Source organism: Culex pipiens, chromosome 3 (assembly GCF_016801865.2).
Source record: "Culex pipiens pallens isolate TS chromosome 3, TS_CPP_V2, whole genome shotgun sequence".
NCBI classification, from domain to species: Eukaryota; Metazoa; Arthropoda; class Insecta; order Diptera; family Culicidae; genus Culex; species Culex pipiens.
Genome location: NC_068939.1, coordinates 112,374,205 through 112,400,671, shown reverse-complemented (window position 1 = coordinate 112,400,671; position 26,467 = coordinate 112,374,205). Strand labels below are relative to the sequence as shown.

Below are 26,467 nucleotides of genomic sequence, written 5' to 3'. Positions count from 1 at the left end.
TTATTAAAATACTCAAATATTCATAATTCGAATGAAACTAAAACGAAACTATTGGCACTACGCCCCCCGGGGCATGGCCTTCCTCTAACGTGGGATTTCTGCTCCAGCGCCTCTAACGAGACAGGAGAAACCGGGACCGACGTTTTACTTCACCATCCGATAGAAGCTCAGTGGATAAGGCGGGAATCGAACCCGCGTCTCATAGCATCATCGGGATCGGCAGCCGAAGCCGCTACCCCTGCGCCACGAGACCCATAATATTGGTTTTAAATTACGTGAAAATAAGTATGGATTTTTTCTTATATTTTAGTTGTCAGTGTAAATTTCCGAAATTTTCACAATTTACCGATACTTTTAAATTATTTGCATCATAAAATATATAATTTACAAATATTGGGTTTACTATAAAAAACTCGAATATAGTACAAACGTAAACCAAATTTAACAATCTTTTTTCATGCTGCATATTTGGACACTTTTTGCTTATTCATAAATATTTGTGAAAATGTAAAGTTTTTCATTATGAGCACCCGACCCGTTTTTTTTTCGTTATAAATCGTTGAATTATCAGATTTTTTACATTAATTGAACACAAAGCACCATGCGTCTACAGCAATATTTACTGGGAACTAATCTCGAAGGAGAAGCTTGGTAATTTTAGTTCAATTGATGTACCAAAATCCGGATTACTTTAAACATAATATCCCAAATCCTGTTAGTGTAAATTCACTATTTTTACATATTTTACTAGTTAAAATAAACCCTGAAAACTGTTGAACAATATGTTCAGATGTAAGCGCTTTGGTCTCGAGACCTTCCATTAAGAAAAAACAAGATTTCGTTTGAATTCAGCTTTTTAAAATGTCTAACTATTTTTCATCAAAGGCCCAACTCACCGCCATTCTTTTAAAATGGGGCAAGCAAGAGTTGGTTCAGCCGCTTCGGATTTTTGAAAAAAAAGTCAAGGTAAGGGAAATATACCCTTTCTAATCAAACACACTTCTTCGTCATATGGAGAGTTTGATGCTCGATTAAAGCTCCAAAAATACTTTTCAGGCTATAAACATACCAGCAACAGCACCGCCTCGAGTAAGCACGCAAATTTATGCCACTTACTGGCCAAAAAGATCTAATTTAATGCACTTTTGATCATAATTTCTACTTTGCGAGACCATTTCTCATCATTTTGGTGGCACACACATCCACACGCAAGATCAGAGGTTAAGTCTTAACGAAAGTCGCCATCAATATCTTTTCACTTGCGCTAACGATTTCAAAGCGCTTAAGATATAAAATTGCTTCCAACTACCGGCAACATGTTCTTTTGACCATTACTTAGTCACTCCCTTGAAAAATAATCCCGAAAAATGTAAATAATTAGCAAGCACTATCAAAAAACAAACGCGCAAAGTCTTTTGACGTTTCAATTTTGAATACCGATTCTAATCGAAGGCTGAAGAAAACCGAGGCAAATAAAGGCAAATAAAGAACAAAGAATGGCCACCAACACCACCAACATGCTGGTGCAGCGCTTGTTAGAGTGAGCAAGTGCTGCCAGGAAACTTTCGCTATAAATGCTACTTTTCATGAGTGTTCGCTTAAAATTTCATAAATTTTGGCAGCACTGAGCAGACCCAAAAGAACGCTGGGAGAAAAAAAGAACTAAGCTGAAAATAGAAAAAACACTCGACTGATTAGAATACATTTTTGAAAAAGTTTTTTTTAAATGCATGTAAAAGGAATAGCATAACCTTTGATAAAAGTGAAAATAAACAGAAATGTTCACAAAAAGTTGCTCTACTCGTTGGTGTACTTGGTAATAGTGAATTTCAAGGAACAATCCAGATTATCCAGCATCATTCAAACACGACCGCTTATTAGACTTAAAATGGGCATATTTCCCCTAGTTATGTCACAGACATAACCGGAATGGCGTGGACTACGTAAAGTTTAGATATGTGGACATAGAGTTTTCCATATCTTAATTTTGAAGAATGAGATAGATACTTGAAATACATTAACGGAATAAGATCTTGAATGGGAGATGGACCCTCCCCACAAAACAGAACTTACACACTCTTAGGCCAGTAAACTCAATCGGACCGTGTACGTACCGGTTGTTGAGTTTGAAACGGAATTGGTAAACGATTCGAATTGAATTCCGATTGAGTTGACTTTTACTAGAAAGAGATGGCAAATCTAATGCGAACAGCTGCCGTGTAAACGTTTTTGTCGCGAACTAAATGAATGTTTGGTAGCAAAATGAGGGGCGAGAGCAGCCTCAGAAAGCTGTGCAGTCCGTCGCTGCGGCGAGGGACGGGGATGAGGGCAATTCCGAAGAGTTGGGCAGTCCCCATCCCCTTCCTTAGAAGATCAACTGGATGACGAGAAGGCGATGCGCGCTTCTTTTTTCTCTCTCCTGCTGTTGCTGATCTGGGCTGAGCTTTCCTGCTGCCGGTCCGACGTCTGAGACGTGAATGATTTTCTGAAGGCTGGCACACATTCTTATATATGTTTTCGTCTCGCTACTTCCACTCCTTTTTCGCGACCGACACCGGTCGTGGTGCTCGGGTGATTTTCCCCTCAAAAAAGGTACTTGACATTCCCGTCCGTGAGTGGGAAGCGCTCATTTTGCTTGCAAAATCTCTGCATTTTGAAAACATTTTAAAACATTGAGTTTTTTCGATTGTACAACTATTTTACCAACATTGAAAATTTAATAGCAAATGCTGAATAATTTTCGAATAGAATGCAGCAGAAATCGTGCCGATTGAATTTGAGGGAAGGAAGTTGTAAGCGTTTGACGGATGACGCAGTATTCCAGGGCCTTCGGCCCGGGTTTTTTTTGGAATAGTACCCCTGTACCTTCGAGTAAGACGTAGTCAACGTCCTTATCATTTAACATTTAACATTGATGACTTAAATTAATTTTTTTGAAGAACCTATCGAAAAATAACACAATTCAGTAGAGATGTATTGAACCCTGAACCGAATCGAATAAGACCAGTTGTGAATCGATTCACACTCGCACAAATTTGATCTGTTATCGATGCTTAGTCGATAGGTTTATGTAGGTTGGTTCCGATCAGTAAAAAAAATGTACCGTCAACTGGGGCGAATCAAGTCTACAGTCTGAATAGGGATAGCTGTTTTTAAAGCATTTAAAAGCTTCAAATTAAAAAATCGATACACTTATTTAGTTGATCTGTATCTGTTCTAACCGAAAGCAATAAAAATTTCAAAATATAGTGCAAGAACCTGGCAAAAACAGCTGTCCCAATTCGTATGTTATGGTGTGTAATACCTATCGGTTTATTTTTTCTTGAAAATTTTATGACGAATATCCACTTGCTAAAAAAACAGGCTCTTAATCATGACTCAATGTTATGAAAGTACCAATGGAAACAATTGATAATGTTTTTGTACCAAAAATGATCTAGTTTTTTAGAAGTCAACAGTTTTTTTTTTGTATTTTTATATTTTAAATGACTTAAGTTATAACGACAATAACATTAATTGTAACGTGCAGTGTGTGTGCGTAACCCGTTTGACAGCTCAACGTGGTGGACGCGTTTTTCCTCTGTTGTTGCTGCGTGAAAAGTGCTTGTGGACGAAGGTGGAAGATTACTCCGACGACGAGTTTCTTCCCGTTGTCGGAACGCGGAAGCGGAAGAAGACAAGTGACGACGGAGTCGACGTCGGAAATGGAAACGAGGAACAGCTCCTCAACAACAACAAGTTCAGCCCGCTGGTGGAGAACAACAACAATAACAAAGGTAACCCAGCCGGGAAAGGAAGCGTCCCACCGGTTCCAGTGGCCAAGAAACCACCTCCTCTGGTGGTAAAGAATATGAGCTTCGGCAAGCTGAGGAGTGTAATGTTGTCGTGCACAACCAAGCCAAGTTACAAGCTGACTCCGTTTGGGATCAAATTGCTGTGTATCTCCGAGGAGCGTTTCGAAACCGCGCGGGCCCACTTGATTGCGAACAAAGTGGAGTTCTATACCCACGAGAAACGAAGCGAGCGGCAACTCCGCGTCGTCATCAGGGGACTTCCACCGGCTTCACCTGAATTCGTCAAGAAAAAACTCAAGGAATCGCACAACCTGGATGCTGTGGAGGTGCATGCAATCAAGAGAAAAGGAGAGTTCGCCTCATCGACGGAAACCCACTACATTGTTACGTTCCCCAAGAAGCCTCAAGAAGCTGAGTGAAATCAAGCTCTTGCAAGCATTTCACATCCGGTGGGAGGCCTACCGGAACAAGCGGCCGAACGTGACTCAGTGCAAGAACTGCTTGCAGCTGGGTCATGGGACCAGGAACTGCCACCACAAGGGGAGGTGCAACAATTGTGGGGGTCCCCACAAGACGGACGAGTGCAAAGTCCAAGAAGCAGAGCCGAAGCGGTATGCTAACTGCTCTGGAGCTCACGAAGCCACGGACCGCAGCTGCCCCAAGCATGCGGACTTCATCAGGAGGCGCCAGCAGGCGTCGAAACCAAAACCGCCGGCAAGAAAGGCGGAGTAGCAGAGTCCAGCAGTTCCGGCGTTCACGCCGGCGGAGTTCCCTCCGCTGCCGGGCGCAGTTCCGGACGGCAAAGCGAAGGATCGCCCTCGACCCGCAGGAAGCAGCCAAGGTGGCTCCCGAGGCGGTGGAGCCACGAAGGAGGAAGCCGGGGAGGTGCTCTACAGTTCGGCTGAGTTGTGGGGCATTTTCTCCGAGTACACCGGCAGGATCAAGACCTGCAAGACCCGCTTGGACCAAGTAACGCTCGTCAGTTACATGATCTCCAAGTACGGATTATAAGGAGTTTTTTTGTTGTTATTATATATTGTTTTACTGATCCTCGGTCCCAACCTGGTCACAGCACCTAAAAGGACCTAATAAAAATAAGCAATGAATAAAAAAAATGTTTTATGAATGTTCTGATAACTTTTTTGTGAAAATATCTGTTAAATGCAGCTCAGTTTTCCAGCTCAGAATAAAATAGTCTCGAAATCCAGTTTTTTTGTGTTATTATTTTATATTTATTTTTAAACCGATCCTCGGTCCTAACCTTGTCGCAGTACCTAAAAGGACCTAATAAAAATAATTTATGAAAAAAAACAAAAACGTGCAGTGTGATTTAAATACTGAGTTCAACCTGAAACCAACGATTTAATATGATTCCAGAAAGCCATCCATCATGCTATCAGCAAGACGATTAAAAATGTAAAGTACTCAAAAGGAAGGAAATTATCCCCCTTTCCCCTGACCTTTTTCCGAAACGTTCCCAAATTTCGTTCCTGACCCATCAAATTTCATTACTTTCAGCTTGCCGCCCCCTTCCCCCGAATCACACAAGTAAGCAGATTAATGCCATCCAGCCAACCCTTCCTCTACCAGATTAGACCGCAACCGAGAATGTGACAGGTCTTGAGTGACATGACAGCATGAGAGAGTATGAGAGAGAAAGAAAGAGGGAGAGCGCAAGTAAGATGGATAGAGCGGCTTCAAGAAGATTGCGAAATTCACTCTACCAGAAAAAGATTAAACATGAAACATTAACCATAATTTATGGCCACTTTCTACCATCGTTGTCGTCGTCGTCGTCGTTAGTATATCTAGGTAGTACTGTCCCGTGTTGCCAGTACCACTGCGCTGCTGTGCCCCGTTGTTGACTGGAAGGTAATAAAGATTTAGAAAACCCACATAAAAACTGAATCGTCAACTCGTTGTATTTGGTGGTTCCTGGGTTCTCTTTAGCCTTAGGGTGAGGGGATTCAATGTTTACGACATTTCCGGATAATACACCCGAAGGTTACACGTTGGATTAGTAACTGTTTTATTGTAATTCTTATGATCACAATGTTAAAAAATATTTAAATTGAAAACAATCTGCCATTCATGAACGTTTCTCTTCAATTTTGATTTTTATGAAACTTATAACTAGTATGAAATTGCTTATTATCTTGCCCTAGAAATTTGACACTCGGAATGTACAGTGCTTCAATACATTCAATTTTGATTTCTATGGTAGAGTACGGCAGCTGAATTACTACTAGATATTAAGAATAAGGTCATTCACCCAACCCAAGTCCCAAGAATTTCCTTTTCTTCCGCCATTTCGAATTTCTAGCATCTCGTACCTGCTCGCCACATAGGTCGGACTGTGGCCACTTTTCAGGGATGTGGCCAGAAGCCAGGAGAGTTTCTTCAAACTGAGCCAAGCAAAGACCGAAGAAAATATTAGCATCATAAATTATTCTATCGTCCTGCTGCTCTAAAGCACTAAGGCCCTGCTAGGATGCGGTGGTCCGGACCGCCCCATTTGGCCAGTTGGTGGTTTTTCGGTCGGCGACGATAATATTGTTCCGAAGGAAGAAAAATGACATCGAAAATTGACTGAATTTAATCTTCCCATGCCGACGGTGGTCCTTTTTTTCGGGATACTGGATGCTTCTTTTTGTGGCTGTAGTCATGCGGAAGGGTTGATCAGTTTCTTTTTTTCTCCCTGTGGCATCGAAGGATTTTGGGCGGAAAGCTGAGGACGGAAACAAAGAGACATGTTCAAAGGGAGGGAGTGCAAATTTACTGTCCCGCTAAGGAAATAGAAGTTAAAAATCGTGTTTGTTTGCAAAAGATAATTTTAGAATCGTTTCAAGAAGTTCAAATTGATTTGAAGTTTTTCAAACTTTTTGTCTGAGGTAAATTTTAATCTGCATCATCAACAACAAAACTGTCCAAAATGCATCAAAAATAATTAAAAATATATAATGAAGCTTCGGTTTTGATTTTGGAACACCTTGCACGGAAAAAAGAGTTCTCAAAATCGTGAACAAGCGTTCATGAAAATGGAAACCACGAACATGGTGCAAATGCACCATACTCATGAATAAATTCCTTCGTGGTTCTCACATTCGTGAACTTAATTCACGATTACGAGAATTGATTTTTTCTGTGTATAAGAACGATCCGACCTTTACAACCAGAGTTATTCAACTGACTCACTTGGCAGGAACAATGAGACAGGGGGAGACAATGTGACCTTTAACGAAAATTTAAACTTCTCGAGCAAAACGTCATGTTTTGTATTGTTTCATCCGTTTATTTATACCAAATAACTTTAAATGTATGGTTAGATGAAGTTAAACATAAATAAATGTGCCAAAAATCACTTTTGATTCATGTTTTGGAGGATTTTCATAAACTCCGGAAAGATTAAGGAAAAAATCAAAGTATCTGATTGTTACCCATGGGTTGAGAAGAGAGGCGAACAATGAGGCAGCCCAAATGTGGTTAAATCTACACAGCAGAAAATCCGATGGTAAAATCGCATGCAAAAGCATGCCCATCACCTTCGTCAAAAAAGACACTTAATATTAAACGCTACATGTACATTGTACAATTTTTGTAAACACAAAAAAAAAGATACAACCGACGGGACTCAAACCATCAACAGCTAGGACTGGCGCCTTAGCCCGCTCGACTATCAGGCCAATGAAAAATGGTAAGGATAAACGTATATGTGAGCTTGACATATCGGTCAAGTAGGTTTCCCATAGGGACGTGGCGTTACATCGTGCTGCCACCTGGTTTTTTAAGCGCAAGAGTGTAAAAGTGCTGAGTCATCGTCTAAAAATAGACGGCGCCCTATCTCGCCCAGCAAAATGAAGTCGATAAAGTAGTCGGTTTCGATGAGAAAAAGTGGAAAACGTGGTCTAAAAATAGCGACGCCATCCCCCTATACTAATGGGCTACATATTTCAGGGTGTAATATTTATTTGCAGTTAATTTTATACCCAGGCCTTTTACATACAACTGGATTACTACTTTATTTGCTTGTACTGTAAGAACATCGTGGCCCAACTCAAGCCCTTTGAAATGACGATCGAATTTTGAAGACAAGTATATATTAGGGTGGTCCAAATCCGGACTTTTTTGGGGCTACCCCCTGAAATCAAAGATTGACCCATCACTAGGCTAAATTCCAAATTTGAGCTCATTCTGACCACGGAAACCCCTCCCTCCAATCGCCTAAAGTTTGTATGGGAAAATCGTCAAAATGTATGGAGAAAAGCAACTGTTTTACTTTTTTATTTGTGGAAGGCACCATAATTATCCGATTCTTACCATTTCTCAAATGTAGAACCTTCATTAAATTTGGAACAACTTTCCCGAAGACACCATATTTGTAGGATTTTTTTCCCGCGAAGTTATTAGCGCCCAAATCTGACCATTTTTGCGCGGCCAGCTGTAAGGGGCTACCTAACAGCGATTTTCTTAATTCCAATTCGTACACGCACGTGCTCTCTCTCAGGTTCAAACTCTCTCACGAGCTTGCTCGCCTGCCTGCCTGCCTGCCTGTTTACCTAAAAGCGCGCGCTGTTTCTCTGCTTGGATTTTTGTCGTCGTCGTCGTTTTCATTTGCTATCCGCTGCGCTGCGTTCTTGACATGTTTATTATAATTTTGAACTAAAATACCAGGTTTGTTTAGAGATATAAAATTTAATGTAATATGTGATCACTAAAACGTAAAAAAAACACAACAATAGATAACATATTATAAGAGCGTGTGCGAGAGAATACAAATTTGATGAATTAGTTCATCCATGAATCGTCATCTGTTCTGATCCAAACCTAATTGCAAACGTTTTATATTTTAATTTATCTGCTTTTGTTACAAGAAATACCAAGCAGTTTTTTTTAGATAAAAAAGGAAGGAATTTTCTTTAGATTTTTTAAAACTGAATCCAAATGAGTATCTTAAAGGAAGGCCGCAACTGCAAGATCTGAGGGTAGTTAACGATTGTGCAGAAAGAGATGTTTCCTGAATCGAAAAATTTACAGGTAAACTGACACAAAATGATAAACAGTTGCAATATTTGTTGCAGGTGGTCTAGGAACACAGAAAGAATAAAAAAAATAATGTTGGAGAGTATAAATGAAAATTTGCAGCAATAATTGTAAAATTGCCTTGATTTGTTCTGATTTGTACTAAAGTATATTTTTGTTAAAGCAAACTACCTAAAGGAACAACATTTGTATTACCTGAAGATTTTTTTTAATAATTGAATCATTATCATGTTTCTTTAGCATATACGAAAAACTGCGTGTAATGCTTGGAAAAACAAACAAACCCTGTTCTCATGACATTTGCTGTTATATTTTAATTGAGCCTAAGCTGTCTTTTCTTTGAACTATTTTTTTCAACGCAGTTTTTTTACATAATTTAAGAATTGATATGCTAAATATATCTCAAAACAATCCTGCTATTTTAGTTGAAAATTATAATAAACATGCCAGGAACGCAACGCAGCGGATAGCAAACGAAAACGACGACAAAAGTTTAAGCAGAGAAACAGCGCGCGCTTGTAGGTAAACAGGCAGGCAGGCAGGCAGGCAAGCGCGTGAGAGAGTTTGAACCTGAGAGAGAGCACGTGCGTGTACGAATTGGAAATAAACATCGTTGTTAGGTAGCCCCTTACAGCTGACCGCGCAAAAAGGGTCAGTTTTGGGCGCTAATAACTTCGCGGGAAAAAATCCTAAAAATATGGTGTCTTCGGGCATATGTCAGGCATATGTGGGCATAATCAGAGAAATCGACTTAAAATTTGGAGATTATGTACCTATATATAATATTAGAAACAAAAAAAAATACATTTGCGTTTGCATGCAAGAAGAGAGCTTTACTTCTTAACGAAAGTCGCCATCAATATCTTTTACTTGCGCTAACGTTTTCATAACGCATAAGGTATGAAATTGCTTCCAACTACTGGCAACTTGTTCTTTTGAACATTAGTTAGTTACTCACTTTGAAAAATAATCACGAAACATGTAAATAATTAGCAAGCGCCATAAAAAAACGCGTCAAGTCTTTTGACGTTTGGATTTTGGCGACCCATTCCAATCGAAGGCTGAAGAAAACCGAACGAGAAGCGAAGGTAAATAAAGAACACAGGGTGGCCACCAACACCACCAGCAGCGCCTGTCTGAGTGAGCCAGTGATGCCAGTTCACTTAAAATTGCGTCACAAATGGCAGCACTAGGCAACCCTAAAAAAGCGCTGGAAGAAAAAAGAACTAAGCTGAGCAATTCTCTGAGATTTCGGTCATTCGATTTTTTCTGTATTTTTTAATTCGGCTGAAACTTTTTTGGTGCCTTCGGTATGCCCAAAGAAGCCATTTTGCATCATTAGTTTGTTCATATAATTTTCCATACAAATTTGGCAGCTGTCCATACAAAAATAATATGTGAAATTACAAAAATCTGTATCTTTTGAAGGAATTTTTTGATCAATTTGGTGTCTTCGGCAAAGTTGTAGGTATGGATATGGACTACACTGAAAAAAATGATACACGGTAAATTTTTTTTTGGTGATTTTTAATTTCACTTTTTGTCACTTAAACTTGATTTGCAAAAAACACTATTTTAATTTTTTTAATTTTTTATATGTTTAAGAGGAGATCAAATGAAAATTTTTCAGAAATTTCCAGGATGGCCAAAAAATCTTTGACCGAGTTATGATTTTTTGAATCAATACAATTTTTTTCAAAAAATCGAAATATTGGTCGCAAAAATTTTTCAATTTTATTTTTCGATGTAAAATTGAATTTGCAATCAAAAAGTACTCCACTGAAATTTTGATAACTTTTTTTCAAAATAATCGCAGTTATTTTTTTTAAATTAGTGCCCATGTTTGCCCACCTTTGAAAAAAATATTTTTGAAATGCTGAGAAAATTCTCTATATTTTGCTTTTTCGGACTTTGTTGAAACGACCCTGAGTTGCAGAGATATTGCTATGCAAAGGTTTAAAAACAACAAAATTGATGTTTTCTAAGTCTCACCCAAACAATCCACCATTTTGCAATGTCGATATCTCAGAAACTAAATTTCCCGATCTTTTCGAAAAAAATATTTTCAAAAATTTTAAATCAAGATTAACATTTCAAAAGAGCGTTATATTGAATGTTTGGACTTTTTGGAATGTTAGTCTTGATTTAAAAACTTTTATAATATTTTTTTCAAAAATATTGGAAAATTTCATGAATGTTTCATAATATAACATTATAAATCGGATCGCTAGTTGCTGAGATATCGACATTAAAAAATGGTGGGTTGTTTGGGTGAGACTTGGCAAACATCAATTTTCTTGTTTTTAAACCATTGCATGCAACTAAGTCCGAAAAGGCAAAATATAGAGAATTTTCTCAGCTTTTCAAAAGTATTTTTTTCAAAAGTGGGCAAACATGTGCACTAATTTAAAAAAATGAAAAACTGCGACTATTTTCAAAAAAGTCACCTAAAAATGGATTTAACTTGAAAACGGTACACTTTATCAAAATTTCACTATAGTACTTTTTGATTGCAAATTCTATTTTGCATCGAAACATGAAATTGAAAAATTTTTGCGACCAATATTTTGATTTTTTTGAAAAAAAAAAATGTATTGATTCAAAAAGTCATAACTCGGTCAAAGATTTTTTGCCCATCCTGGAAATTTCTGAAAAGTTGTTATTTGATGTCCTTTAAAACATATCAAAAAAAATTAAAATAGTGTTTTTTTTTTTTGCAAATCAAGTTTTAGTGACAAAACGTGAAATTAAAAATCACCAAAATTCTTTTTACCGTGTATCATTTTTTTCAGTGTAGTCCATATCCATACCTATAACTTTGCAGAAGACACCAAATTGGTCAAAAATTCCTTCAAAAGATACAGATTTATGTAATTTCACATATCTTTTTTGTATGGACAGCTGCCAAATTTGTATGGAAAATTATATGGACAAACTAATGGAGCAAAATGGCTTCTTTGGGCATACGGAAGGCACCAAAAAAGTTTCAGCGAATTAAAAAATACAAAAAATAAAATTAAAGAAAAAAGACCCATTCCGTAGATAACTGCTCATCTGAATATTGAAAAAGGGGCATGGGCCAGTGCATTCTCATCAGTTTAGAATTCACCTCGGATTTTTTTTTTTTCAATGCTTCTAAAAGGAAAGAATAACTTTTGGTAAAAGCACAGAGAACAAATGTACATCATTGAAGAAACAGCATTGAAAACGTGTGTAAAAATTCAAACCAAACTACGTTGAAAAGAGCTAGGGTGTGCAGCATCCAGTAGTAGAAAGTTGGACCATCCAATCACTTCACAAAACAGACCAATGTCAGACTATCCTTCATCATAGGGTTGCAATTTTACGCGCATACAAAACGAAACCGGAGATAACATGTGTAAAGGGACTATTTTAAGTTAGCATTAGCATTAGCATTTGGAGGACGCCCCACCACCGGAAGGCTCCACAACGCTTATCCCACTGTTTGGTCTGGTTGTGTTAGACCCTCATCCGGAACAATAATCCAACACAGGAGATACCATGTCTTCATCTTTTGATGAGTGTGTAATACAACCCAGGGCATAAGGGGGTCCAGGCCGGGTCCAAGCTATCCTCAGGGATGGGAAGGATCGTTAGTAAACACCTATCTAAAGTGCGCAAGGACCCCTACGTCACCTTAGTGGTATAGATGTTTGTAGGGAGGTTTTGGACTCAATGTTAGTAGGAGAGGTAGAAACCCTAGGATACACCTCGAAAGGCGTTGCGGGTTGGTTGTAACAATATTCCTAATTCCAGTATAGGCTTACCAAGTCGCAATAGCCTAGTGGATAGCATTTTTGCTTACCAATCCAAGGGACGGTATTTTAAGTTGTCCATTTAAAAGAATTTCTTGAATGAATGTTCTGTTTTCGTTAATGTTAATGCATTTTTGCATTATTTCTAGTCAACATGAATGATACTGAAGTGAATTTTATATTTTACCGAGGTAAAAATTCATTTTCTCTCCAAATTTTTGAGCCATTCTATATTGTTAAGTCAAGTATTCTCAGCCGTGACGATAATGCCGCTCCTGCATAAAGCGCATCCTGCACACTCTAATTTCTTTGATGCAAGATTGTATGCAACGCATTTTTTAGTGCAACATCACTTACTTAGTTCGAGTCCACTTACAAGTTCGAGCCCAGATGTAAATCTTTCCTCTGTGGTAAAAGTCATATTAAACAAATAACTCGTGATGGTTATACGCAAACCCCTATGTAATTGTTTGCTCTACAATTTTGTACAACATTGTTAGACTCTAAAAAAATTCCCTGCAAAGTTAGAAAAAATACGAAATCCTAAAATAAAAAAAAATGTTTCGGAAGAAAAAAATTCCCTCAAAAAGTTCATTAAACAGTTGAGTAACGGAAAATGGCAGAGTTTTTAAAACATTTTAAGTGTTTTATTCGGTAAAAAATACGTTTTTTCGGAATTTTGAGTACGCCATCATCCCTTTGACGCCAAATTTCTATCTCATCACCGTTTAAGGCTGCAAATTATTGAACAACACCTCTTTTTCGCATGTTCAAAAATGAAAGGGGTCGTACTACGTCACGAGATATCAAAAAACTGACCTCGGATTAGTGATCAGTTACCCCTTAGGATAAAGTTTCACGCAAATCAAAGAGGGGTTGGGGCAACTTTTCCCGATTCCGTGTGAGTTGGTAGAGAATTATCCTTGGGTACTTTTTTTCATTTAGAGCATTTTTTTTCTTTTTAAAAAATCGTGTTTTTTTTTTAACTTAGCAGGGTAATTTTTTAGAGTATTACAATGTTCTAACCAAGTTGTAAAAAGTTGTTTGGTTATAACCATCACGAGTTATCGCGATATTACGAAAAAAAAAAGTTTTAAAAAAGTTACTTTTTGCGTTTTTCTTTGTTTCGACGTTCGTTTCTGTCGCGAGTGACGATGTACGGCCATGATCGCAGTTAGACTCGTTGAAGATGGGGCTGTTTGAGTACCCCAGAGCTGGAGTCAGAGTCGGAGTAATAAAAATCAAAACAGCCGGAGTCAGTAGAGTCGGGTCATAAGGGAGGCCTGGAGTCGTTTTCAGGGTTACAAATCTGTCGACATTTTATAATGTTAGCATCATAATAATATTTACGGTAATACGTTTGATAGAGGCGCACGTGAAATTTTTGATAGTTATTTGCTTCTCAAGACTCTCGTCAATGTTTTCCATCAGTTGTGCTTATCAGTTTTGCAAGTGAAAGTGACATATTTTGAAACCAACAAAATCCTAACAAATATAAAATAATGTCTACTTACCACGTCGATGAGCTGTGACAGTCGCAGTCCCATTTTCACCGTTAGTCGATCGGAGTTGTTGCCCACGGGCCGTATCAGTCGGTTGTAGTTGCTCAGCAGGTCGTCATACAAACGCTTCGAATCTGGGTTGGCCAGGCCGGTAGCAAAATTTAACGCTATGAACACAGCCGTGAGTAGCACGCTCCCCATCTTAGGCCAGGTCCACCCCTAAAAGGAAGAGAGAGAGAGAGAGAGAAAAAGGTGGAAGAAAAAGTTAGGCAAAAAATGGTTAAAACAGCTCTAAAGTTCCGCTCCAGGGCGCTTCCACCCGAGGGTAATTAAGATAATCAGTGTGCAGTCATGTACCAAACTATTACACCAAGCTGGGCTAAAGTTCTGTTGCAGAGATTCTAGGAAGAGGAGGGGTAGGTTCCAGGTCGTAAAGGAAGGCCACTTCTCCCGGCTGTCGGTTCCGGGAGGGCCCTTCAAACGAGGATGATAAACTTTTATCCTGCGGGGGTACAAAGCTTTTGGTGCGAACTTAAATATGCACGGAAAGTGAAAAACTCTCACTCGTCGAGAAAATAGCTGGAGTGAAAAGGATGCCGAAGGAGTTTTTGGCTCAAGAGGTTATCTCTTGGAATTATACTTGTGTGTGCACTTCGTACAGCATTTCCTCTTTTTGTCCGGAAAATACCATTCCTCGCAACAACAGCAGGGGAAAACTTTTGTGGCTTTTCCCTTTTTGCCTCGTTACAAAGCAACCATCACCACCTTCGCTTTTCCCCTTACCTTAAAAAAAAGCATCACCAAATTCTGTAACTTGGTTCGGTTTGGTCCAGTGCGATCGGTGAGACTCTTGAAAAGTGTGTTGTGGATGTAATGAAAATTCAAAAGTTGAAACAAGTAAACATTTTATTCATCAACTACAGCGACGGTGCCGACGAGAGGAAAACTTTGAACTGAAACTTTTGGATTTGGTTGGTCTTCACGGAGTTTGGACAGCTTTTCGATTTGGGTAAGTTCCATTGGTTAGATGTTTGAGAGTTTGTACTTTGTGTAATGTTATTATCGATACGGATTTACAAAGCTATTGAAGGTTTTTTTTTCACACTAAAGAAAAATGTGTCGCCTTCCTATTAAATTGATATTTTGATTATTTTGAACAAATTCTATATCTTAGTTTTTTTTTCAGAGCTGAGGAGCCAGCAAATACTTAGGGGAGAGTGGGGAGACTTGATCCCGGGGACACTTGATCCACAGCTTGTATAACATCAGCATGTGGGTAAAAAAAGCTTTTTTTCTAGAAAGTTGTGCGTAATTTACTCAAACTTTTTTTTTGAAATTGATTTTTTGAATGAATATTTCTCGAGAAATGATTGGATTACGAAGCTTGATCTTGAGTCGAAGCCAAAAGCAAATCCTATACCTTTCTTTAGTAAGAAAGGCAAAAAGTTTCTCACAGTTTTCGAAAAGGTTTTGCAAAAGATTTTTTTCTTTGTTTTGATATGTATAAAAAACACTAAAAAAAATATTCATTTTTTTAATAGGAATTGTTTGATAAACTTATCAACTACAAAAACCTTACGCATTTGACGTTAAGTTTATCGTCATACTATTTTTACAATCAATTGTTTAAAAAGTGCAATTAGGGAGACTTAATCCCTACATTTTTACAGTCATTTGAATCAGCTTCAAGCTTAATTAATTGGTTTGATTTTTCGTACATGCTTTCCTTTAGTATAGTTGTACACTTACTGCAGATTGAACCATTTTTGAAATGTTTTGTAAACAAAAATTACCAGCTTTTGTAAACATGCTCAATTTTGGTTAACAAAAAAATATTTCAAGTTTTTAAATATTTAACATGCTAAACTTGTTATATTTTGAACACAAACGTACAGGTATTATGTGAAATTGCTGTGATTTATAGAACATCCAAAGTGGGTGAATAAGAAACATCAAGTTACTCCAGAGTCTCGGCCCGAAACTTCAAACACGAACAAAAGCAGCGAACCAAATATTGGCAATGACGTTTTGGAATATTGACAGTTTGGAACGCATGAATTACCCCATTATCGGTTTCCCGCACGGGTGATGTGGAAATTGTGGCACATGGCTGAAGTTGGGAATTTTGCAATCTATTTTAATTTTTGGTTAATTTCAAAATTAAAACACGAATCTACAGCCAGCCGATGTGGGAACTAAAGATACACTAAAAGCACGATGGTGTGCTGTGCAATCTTGATCAGAAATGCGATAAAAGAGGTTAAAATTGAAAAATAATAATAAAGCAAATTCTGGTCAAGAATGTTAAAAAAAATATCTGTTTTCTAAAACTTAATGTTATTGCACAATACAGTCGACTCTCTGGCTGTCGATCTTCTCGATATCAATATTGCTCCATCTAACGATGAATTCTTCAGTCCCTTCAAACTGCATACTTCGATCGGCTTTATTCCTCGATATTTTCTCTTGCTTGAAGGATCTCTTCCTCGACGGTCCCTTGGATTCTGTTTGCTTTAAAAATCTCTTCCGGTTGCAGGGATGCCGCATGATTTTTTAAAATGTCTGTGAAAAAGTCTGTGTATGTCTGTGTCTTTGTCTAAAATTCAATTAAATCAATTTACAGTCGTAGAAATCTATCGAAAATTGTGTTTTTAAGCATTTGAAGACTAACGAAATAAGTTTCGATTGATATTTTAACAAAATAACAATTTAATGAAGTTTTTAAAAAGTCTGTGTACCTCAAAAAATGTCTGACACGAGCTCAAATCTGTGTATCTGGCATCCCTGTCCGGTTGTCAATATTGTCACTATCTCATGGCTTGCATAGACATTTTTCTTTGCAAAACGAAGCTTTGAAGGGTGTTTGACATTAGTTTGTTTTTGTTTGCTGGACGTTGCCATGACTCTCTCTCATAGCTGGGTACCAAGAAAAACATATTTTCAATCGAGTCTTCATTTTGCATCGTTCTGTAAACTGATGATTCTCTTCCTCGACGGTCCCTTGGATATTGACAACCAGAGAGTCGACTGTAATTATAGATTTTTTTTTTACTAAAATGTAAATTTTTCGGTTCGTATACAATCAATCTCATGTTTGTAAACAAACGACGCCATATTGCCAATGTTGTTCGGTAGCTCATATCAGGCCATCGCCGGGGCCCTGAGTTACCCCGTAACATTTTGAAAATGCCTATTTAAAATATTTTTTAAATGCTTCAGCTAATTAAATACCCTTTTCAGCCAAACATAGTTGATTTTTTAAGCTTGCAATTTATGCAAAAGGTTCATAGTTTTGTGAGAAATTGACAGAGTTATGTGCGATGCAAAAAAGGGGATCAAGTCTCCCCACTCTCCCCTATCATAATAGAGAAGTTCTCTTCTCTCGCAAAAACAAATCTCATTTTGATTTTTGTCTACTGATTCCTAATGCCTAAATAAGCCATTTTGTAAAACTAGTTTCTTTCTCTATACAAATTGTGGGACTGTCCACAGAAATGTCCATCAGCCCATCTATTTTTTCTGATCAATTTGGTGTCTTTAGCAGAGTTGTATGTTATGATTAGGAGTGTTCAGAAAAAGTATATACACTCTTAAACAAATTTACCCATTTGTTTAATGACATTTTGTTACAGAAACTTGATTTTGAAAACTATGAAAAACGGATTAGAGAAAGGATTTTCTGATCGACACCAAATCGATCAGAAAATCCTTTCAGCTCTTAAATTTGTAAGGAAACTTGTATGAAGAAACTGATGATGAGAAATGGTTTATTTGGACAAAAAAAAATACAGTGAAAAATCGATTTGTAAAATTCAAGAGAATTGCTCAAAACAAAGTCAGTAACAGTATTTTATTTTTAATATCATATTTCCAACAACCCACACACTTTTTCTACACAGCACTTGACGAATGGTGGTAATTGGTGAAGACTTGTTCAGTCCCTCCCCCTGCCAATCCTCCCCACAAAAACTAAGATCCAGCTTCCCGGAGAAACCCCGCAAAAAGCACGAAATGTGTTAATCGTTCCTTGTGTAATTATGCAAACGAGCGCATAAATTACAAGATTTTCTTCCGCCGTTCGATTAAACGTCCCCGGAAAAAGCTTGTAGCAGTCATTCCCATTTTCCCCGGAATTATACGGAAGATGTTCCCACAATTCCCGCATCCTTCCGGGGCTGGCGCAGCAGCAAACAAAGAGTGCATCCCCACCGGGAAAAAGGCAGAGAGACAGAGTAAGTCCTGACAAGAGTCCAATTCACCAGCCCTGCACTGCAATGTCCTTCGCCACCGTCTTAACACGTTGCTCGTAAAGTCAATTCCAACAATGAACGAGTTTTCGGGAAAAGTTTTTCCCAAAGGACTCGCTCTCGCTCATAGAGTTTAATACTTTCATTTATTTTCCCGCTGGCAATTTTGATGCATACTAAATTGGGTGTTCTCGAACCAAACAGCCCCTCTCCCACTTCAATTCCCAGGACGGAAAACCCTCCCCAAATTGGAATCGGCGGGGGAAGAAAAAACGCGCGGTGGAAATTTGCATGTGCAATCTAGGTCGCAATTGGTATTGAAGGCGAGGAACAGCATCAAATATTTAGCGGGGACAAATAAAAGAAAATTTGCTCGCGTTTGTTTTCCATCCCCCCCGCACCGGTACTGGTTTAGGGGAAGCTGAGAATTCATTATTTCATTGTAGTAATTCAGGGATTTTAAGCAGTCGAAATACTTTGCCTTTCATCGCTTTCTCTTTTCATGAGCGTATTTCTAGTGTTGTAAAAGTTTAGATACTCAAAAAGGTGTAAGTTTTCATTTGAAAAAAGGGAAACCCCTAACTCAATCCACCTAGAGGAGAAATGGAGCCTTTTTTTTTAACAAAATGATGAAATTAATCAGAAAATTTAAGTAGAAAAACTAACATAATCCACCTATGTGGTTTAAGTCTTCCTCACTCTTTACCAACAATGAGTAATAAGATGGGTTTAGACCCAAATTTCATCAATTTTTCTAAGATCCGGAATAACAAAGTACATAAATATCACTTTAGTGGTCAAAACTCGAGACAGGGTTGCCAGATTTTCAATATTTTGGACTCATTGAAAAGGTCTTTCGATTACCTAACCAACGATGGGTCGGATAATCGATCAGAATTTTTTTTTACATACATTTATGTGAGATCCGACTACAAAAATGTACAAAATATAACTTAAGCGGTCATAACTCAAAGCAGTGTTGCCGGATTGTCAATCTTTCAGACTAATTGAAAAGGTCTTTTTATAACCTAACCAATGATTCCGGACATCGTTTGAATACATTTAAATGTGATCCGGCTTCAAAAAGTTCATAAATATCAGTTATGTGGTCATAACTCGACCACAACAACTCTGTCACTTTTTTATACGTAACTTATGAACTACTTATCGGATCATCAAACAATTCAATAGCGCAGTATGGGGAACCAAACCGGATTGAATGCGACTTGTTTGACTCAAATCGGAACAGCCAGTGCCGAGAAAACTTGGCAGGAATTTTGAGCATTAAGAGGAATACGCACACACATACACACAGACATTTGTTCAGTTTTCGATTCTGAGTCGATATGTATACATCGAGGTGGGTTTTCGAGCTTTAAATAAAAAGTTCATTTTTAGAGCAAGACTATAGCCTTACCTTAATGAGGAAGGCAAAAATATTGTAAAACTAACAAGAAAAATAAACTAATTTGACATTCGTATATATATGTATAAAAAATGTCGATGGTTTTGTTCGAACGCGAATCAGATCAATACGGAGCCTCGGATCGAGGTGCTCTTTGTTGCGTTGGGTTCGTATAAGCCCAAGGAAGGTTTGGAGTTTGGAGTTTCAAAACTAGGCTATAAAGTAATTTTTGTTTGTAAGAATTATGTTTCCATCATTAAGGCGATGCAAATATTTTTTTAAGTTTATGGTCCCCCAAAACATTTTTTTTTTCAAAAAATTCAAATTTTAATTGAAATAGCAATGTTTTTTTCATGCGTATTAAATCATATTCAGCATGTCTGGAATCGACTAAAAATATTTAGAATTTTTGTGAAATTCCGTTGCACAGTAATGCAGTATTGTTTTGTACACCAATGATTGCAACACAACTGGGAAGGTGTAAAATTATTATTAAAACTCTTTTTTTTTACTAAAATGATTTTTTTTACTAAAATGACAAGCCATAGTTGTCATTTTTTTATTTTTTTTGACATCCCCCCCCCCCCTTTCGATTTTGGCCAGAGTCGTGGAACAAAAAAAATCAAACCATCCACATTAACGACCCCCGGGTTTTTTGTGGTCTCTATTGCAAGTTTCTGCACGAACCTAGGAGTCCGAAGGCTTGAATGAGGAGAGCACCCAAACCTCCACCCCAGTGTTTGAACTGACGACCTTTGGATTGCGAGTCCAACCGTCGCCAGCGATTCCACCGGAGTAGGCTTGGTTTGGTGTGTTGTTTGTACTTATGGCATGGAGACTACTCCTACACCTGGAATGACTTAACGGCTTAACAACAACCAAGGCCGGGACCGACATTTTACTTCCTCATCCGATGGAAGGTTGCAGCAGAGTCGTGGAACATAAACTTCGAAAAAATATTTGCAACGGCCTAACTGATTTTTTTTCATGTCCAACCTGGTAGGGTTAATATAAAATGAGCAAAATTTTGAAAATATAACAAAATAGTTGTTTGTATAGTGAAAATATGCCAATTAAATAGAAATACGCCCGAATCTTTAACCTGCTAAACAATTGGAAATTGCCCCTATGTGATTTTCTCTTAACCCTCTACAACCCAACCCCGCCATTAGACGGGCTTCGATCTAAAAATTCGCATTAAAAAAAATAAATTTTCAACCATTTTTTGATCTTTTAAAAGCATTGACAAGAAGAAGCTTTAAAATTTGTGTGACTTGTTTTATGTGACTTTTCCAATGTATTTAAAAATGTCATTTTTCTGGGATCATCTTTGGCTGTGTTTCTTACTAGCATTTTCAGATTATGCCTCTAAGCATTTTTTTTTAATGGTATCGTTATTTTTTTTGGAAATTAAATATGTCTTTATTGAACTTTCTTATAATAATTACATTTCATTTACATTCTAAGTGGTATGGCTAAATGCTCTTCATCTTTGTTATATTTTTCGTTTTCTTATTAACTGTTCACATTCATTTATTTACTTCAAATTGTTTTACATTTCTGCATTGAACCGAATACATTTGGGTAAAAAAAAGAAAAAAATAACTTAAACAACTAATCCTAACTTAAAACTAAAATAAAAATTCTTTGAATTATTCAAAATCATTAGAACGAGTAAACTACGAACTGTATTTTAAGATAAATCCTCCAAGCATTCTCACTTGTTCTGCACGAGTTTTGCAACCACGCAATGTTGTTGTCATCTCGACGAAAATGTTCAAAAGTTCTTGTGGTGAAAACAGGTCACTACTGCCTTCATCCGTTGATGCTGGTTGGTTTTCCCTCGGTTGCTGACTGAAGCCTGGAGGTGTTGTATTCTCTGCAAATCTTTGCTGCTGATTCAACGGCAATGGCTGCAGATTTGGAACCACTCGAACAGATCCCGCTCCAGGTGACGCCAGAGCAGGAAAATCTACGTCCTTGAAAGTTGGTGGTGTTTTGCGACGATTTGGTTGGTGCCTCGTCGTCGCTTGCTGCCGAATTTTTACAAACTCAGCACGTTTTGGGCAGCTTCGATTCTTGGTAGAATGGTCGCCGCCGCAATTGAAACATTTCGCTTCGATGTTCTCGTTGATTGTGTTGCAAACTTGAGTTTTGTGCTCACCTCCGCAGGTTGCACAACGACTCTTGATGAAACAGTTCCTTCCACCATTTCCAAACTGCAAGCAGTTCGAACATTGTGTCACGTCACGGTGCACTGGACGATAACGTTCCCAAGTCACGATGATGTTGAAAATTGCCCGAACTGCTTTCAGCTCAGACGGCGTTGTCGATCCTTTCTCGAGATGAACCAGGTACAGTTGATCACGATACTTGATGTCCTTGTTATGTCTCGTCATCTTGAAGACTTCGATCACGTTCAACTTCAGAGTTTTGAGCTCTTCTTTCAGCACATTCACATCCATGTCGTACAGGCCTCGGAGGACCTGTTTCATGGGGCGTTTACCTGGATCGTCATGGCTGTAGTATTCAATCTTTGTGTTGTTCAGGAAATCCCGAACGTAGTTGTAATCCTTTCTGGTAGGTAGCAGAATTTTGAGTCCATCAGCACACAAGCGAATGGAAGCTCGTAAAGCACCAGATTTGATAAATCCGGTCAGCCACTTTCGCACCGAATCCGTTGACGATGTTTTCACAAAAATGGGTGGCAACTTTTCCCGTCGTTCAAATTCTTCCTTCTCGCTCACGTCCACAGGGAGGGTAGCGAACTGGTTTCCAGACAATTTTTGAGCGTCCTTGCTCAAACTGCCTGGCTTTGCAGGTAGCGCTTCGGCATTCTTTAGCTTCTTCAAATCTGCCGATCCTGCTGGTGAGGACCGCCTCTTTTTCTTGCCGTGAGGCATTTTTGCACTTTTTAAGCACTTTCAGAAGTTAATATCCAGGAGTACCTCACTGATTGGTGTTCCACAAAGGAATGAATGGTATCGTTATATTGTAGAAAATGTGAAAAAAACAAGCAAAAAATTAAAAAAGTGGCTGTAGAAACATGAAAAAACTAAATAGGCAATAGGTAATGATAGGAGGTGGTAAGCCAAATACTATCAGAAACTAATATAAACTAAACATGATAATGCGAATTAAAATACTCAAAATGAAACAAGAAAAAAAAACAAGAGAAGTTAAGTTTTTCCAACAGATCGAAAATTGTTCAAAATGACTTCCTGAGCACGGGACAAAAAAAATTGAAAAATTGTGGGCAGTAGAGGGTTAATTTTGCCTGGTATTTTAGCAAGTAGGGAGGCAGAAAAGCACTGAAAAAGTGCCAAATGTTCAGCTCAGGCGATGGAACTTTGGAAACGGCTTCATGTAGTGTTGTTCTGTAATTTTGCAGGGTTAAAGCAACCGTCTTAAGTTTATACATCAACATTTCTGTAATTTTTTACCCCTAAGCTTAATTAAAAAAATGCTTTCAGCGGAAAAATGACCCTTCTGTGTTAAGGCGGACTCAAAAAGCACAAACAATTTCCCATCTAATGACATAGACCTTGAAATCGTTAATGTTACATACTTATTTGAATTTTCCAAAATTGAAAAGATTTTTAAAAATAAATGTATTTTTATTCTTTGTAGCACAGTTTTTAAGCCGGTGGCTGGTTCAACTCTAATTGCAATTGTCGTTTTATTTATTTTTTGATTATAATCGATTGCATGTTTTGGAAGGTGAAAATTTAAAAAAAAAGCAACAGGATTTGCTCTAGGAACGAGATTTTTTCAGCGAAGTCATCTTAAGATGTCCTCTACACAACCCTTTTAACAGAATTTGTTTAATTTAGAAGAATCTGAGAAATGGTGAAATCCGTAAAAAATCACTTTGACCCAATCTCACCCCCAGACCCAATGTCACCCCCACTGACGGTATTTCTTTTTACAAAAATGTTTTATTTGATTATTTTTGAAATCAAATTTACAACTCCAATACTTCTAACTTACGTGAAATTTTCCGAGGATTCCGAATATGACAAAATTGAGCAAAAACAAACGTTGTAAAATGTTTGTAGTAGAAAAATCGAAAAACTATGAGAAAAACTGCGATTGGCCAAAAAGTTATTTCCGTAGACTTATAGTCCATGAAATTACCTATTTTTACCGATGGGAGTATGGGTGTTGGAAGCTGTTGGAAAAAGATATTAAGGTTTTAAAAAATCCATTTTTAACAGTAATTTGCAAAAGCTATGAGAAAAAATCAAACCAATCCTGGATGTCTATGGCACATTTTGAAGTGCTTCAAAATACCTTTCGAATGCATCTAAGAGAGTTGGAATTGAAGAAGTTTTACGGAAATGCGAGCAATTTTAAGATTTTTCATGTTTTTTGGACCTCAAACTTCAAAGCACGTTTTACCCCACTTGCTTTTGTCGTAGAGGGCTCATATTTGGCATGAGTTCATCTTATGTATAGACAAACAAACGCTGAAAGTTTCATCCAAATCGAAGCACCTCGGTACGATCTCTAGAACAAACCGAGCAGAATTTACAAATACTGCCTCTTAAAATAAGCCAGGGAATAATATTCAATTTGTGGAGCAGTGTTTCAAAATTCGCGAAAGTTTGCTATTTGTTTTATTGTTCTAATTTCTCAACTTATTTTCTAACTTCGGGAGCTTGGTAGTTATAAGTATACGTTTTTGACTTGCAGTCAAGAAATAAGTAGCAAAACATTTTTTTTATAATTTTAAACGATCTGTTTTGCTTAATTAAATCGAGAAAAAGATTTTTTTGTCATCTCAACGTCAACTTCAAGGCTTTTGAGAAGTTTGATAAGCAAAGAAAAGCACAGATATTTTCATAGCATTAACCCAAGCTCGGGAATGACTTGTTGACTGACAGCTAAGTCCCTGGATATAACCGAGATCTCACTGATTCCCCGTTTGAAGTTGAAAATCCTCCCCAGAAAGACATGCAAATCTCCCCCCATTCTCCCCTATTAGTGCGCTTTACGATAGTCATTTTCTATACTTTTTCTCAAACACCCATCGAAGAAGACGACGGTCGCGTCCTCCACCTTTTTATTGAACGGCTCGCCGAAGAAAGTTTTCGCCTTTGTCCAGACCACTTGGAGTCAGGGGAGGCAGGGAAGCAGGTTTTCTTCAAACACTCTCCCGACATAAGTTATGGGTATTATGGTATCTGCAATGCACCATCACGCCAATCCACGGTTGGTTGTTCTTTTTTTTTTGTTTGTTCCTTCCAGTTCCAGTTGCCAGGAGCTTTGAATTGAGGCCACCCCTGGATGCTGTCGAAGAGGTCCGAAAAACAAAAATGAACTTTTGTTCGCCCCCCTTCTTCTTTCAGTACTCTGTGGCAGAGAAATCCGTGGGACAAAAGAAAAACGGGGACACATTATCTGAAATAATAATGATAACAATAAAAATCAGTTACCTTGTGCTGTCTTTGGGCCCCGCTGAGGTGACGGTGCGGTCCTCGAGAGATACCGAACGACGTCAGTGTTGCCGTGTGTACTGGACAACACAGAGCAAGCTTGGTGTCGAATGGAATGTGCAACAACATTTAGTGTGGCAATAGCTTTTTGTTGACTTGCTTGGGAAAGAGGTGATTTTGAAGTTTGATGCTTCGGTAGAGCATTTATACTTCTTTGTATGTTTTTATAAGGCAGGAAGTTTTAAAATTGTTGTTTATGTTTGATGTTTGAAAAAGATTTCTTTATTTTCATGCTTGACAATACTTAAAGCAAATTATCCCAATTGCTCAATGCAACATGAGAAAAAGTCCAAGTTCTACTTTCATCTTGCCCTTTACATTTACAATTTAAGACTAAATTGTGTAGAATCTTTGCTTTTGCTTTTTGAAGTCTCTAACAAATTTGTCAGAGGATTCGACAGCATTTGTTAGGGTGCGTAAATGGAGGCCAAATTACACCTTTACCATCCAAAATTAAACTTTCTATCACTGTGTACAATAGAGCCATTTCGTTCAAATCAAAACCCGAATCTTTTCCACTTCCAACTAAAACACTTAATCAAATTTTACATTCACAAAACGTACCCCTCGAGCTGTTAAAGTCAATCAAACCTCCCGTGGCACAGCTTCATCATCATCGTCGCCGCGTTGATGTCCCGTTACCACGACCGTCCATGGTGACTGACTGAGTCCCCAGGCTGTTTGACCGGAACCGATCCGTGGCCGTTTGAAGTTGCAGCGCACGTCCCAGGGAAGCAAAAAAAACGAGTGAATAATCGCACCACATTCCCTGTCGCCCGGAGACGGGAAGCCGGACCGTGTCTCGTCCGTGTCATAAAACTATCAGCTGCAGTTGAGGATGAGTAGTCTCGTCTTTTGAGATTCCCTACAGAGGATAGCAACCGCAAGGAACGCAGAACAGCTGACGAGGAGTTGCACACCGCAGGCGCACGATGTATTTAGCTATTCCATGCATAATCCCCCAATTTATGCGCCATCATTTGTTAAATTAGCACCGAAACGAGGAGTTCTCATGCTGCGATGGCTGAGCCCGTGAATTCTATTTAATATTGTTAGATTTTAGTTATGGGGATTGGGGGAAATCCTTTTTAGCGTCTCAATTTGAGGCTGGTTTGTAACTATTTGAACAAAGCAGAATGGTTTCTTTATCATAACTTTTCAAGAGGTTTATTAAATTTAAATTTTCAAAGGGCTAAAGCTTCCAA

At 38.1% G+C, this 26,467-nt stretch overlaps 1 protein-coding gene across 1 annotated transcript in view; it reads right to left on the bottom strand.

Moving 5' to 3' along the window:
• Positions 1-26,467, bottom strand: part of LOC120425952 (acetylcholine receptor subunit alpha-like 1) — a 213,554-nt gene that overhangs the window by 35,675 nt on the left and 151,412 nt on the right. The window contains exon 3 of the mRNA XM_039590592.1: positions 14,125-14,331. Within this exon, the coding sequence (XP_039446526.1) occupies positions 14,125-14,313 (189 nt within the window). The 5' untranslated portion in view covers positions 14,314-14,331. The remainder of the gene's footprint in view (positions 1-14,124; positions 14,332-26,467) is intronic.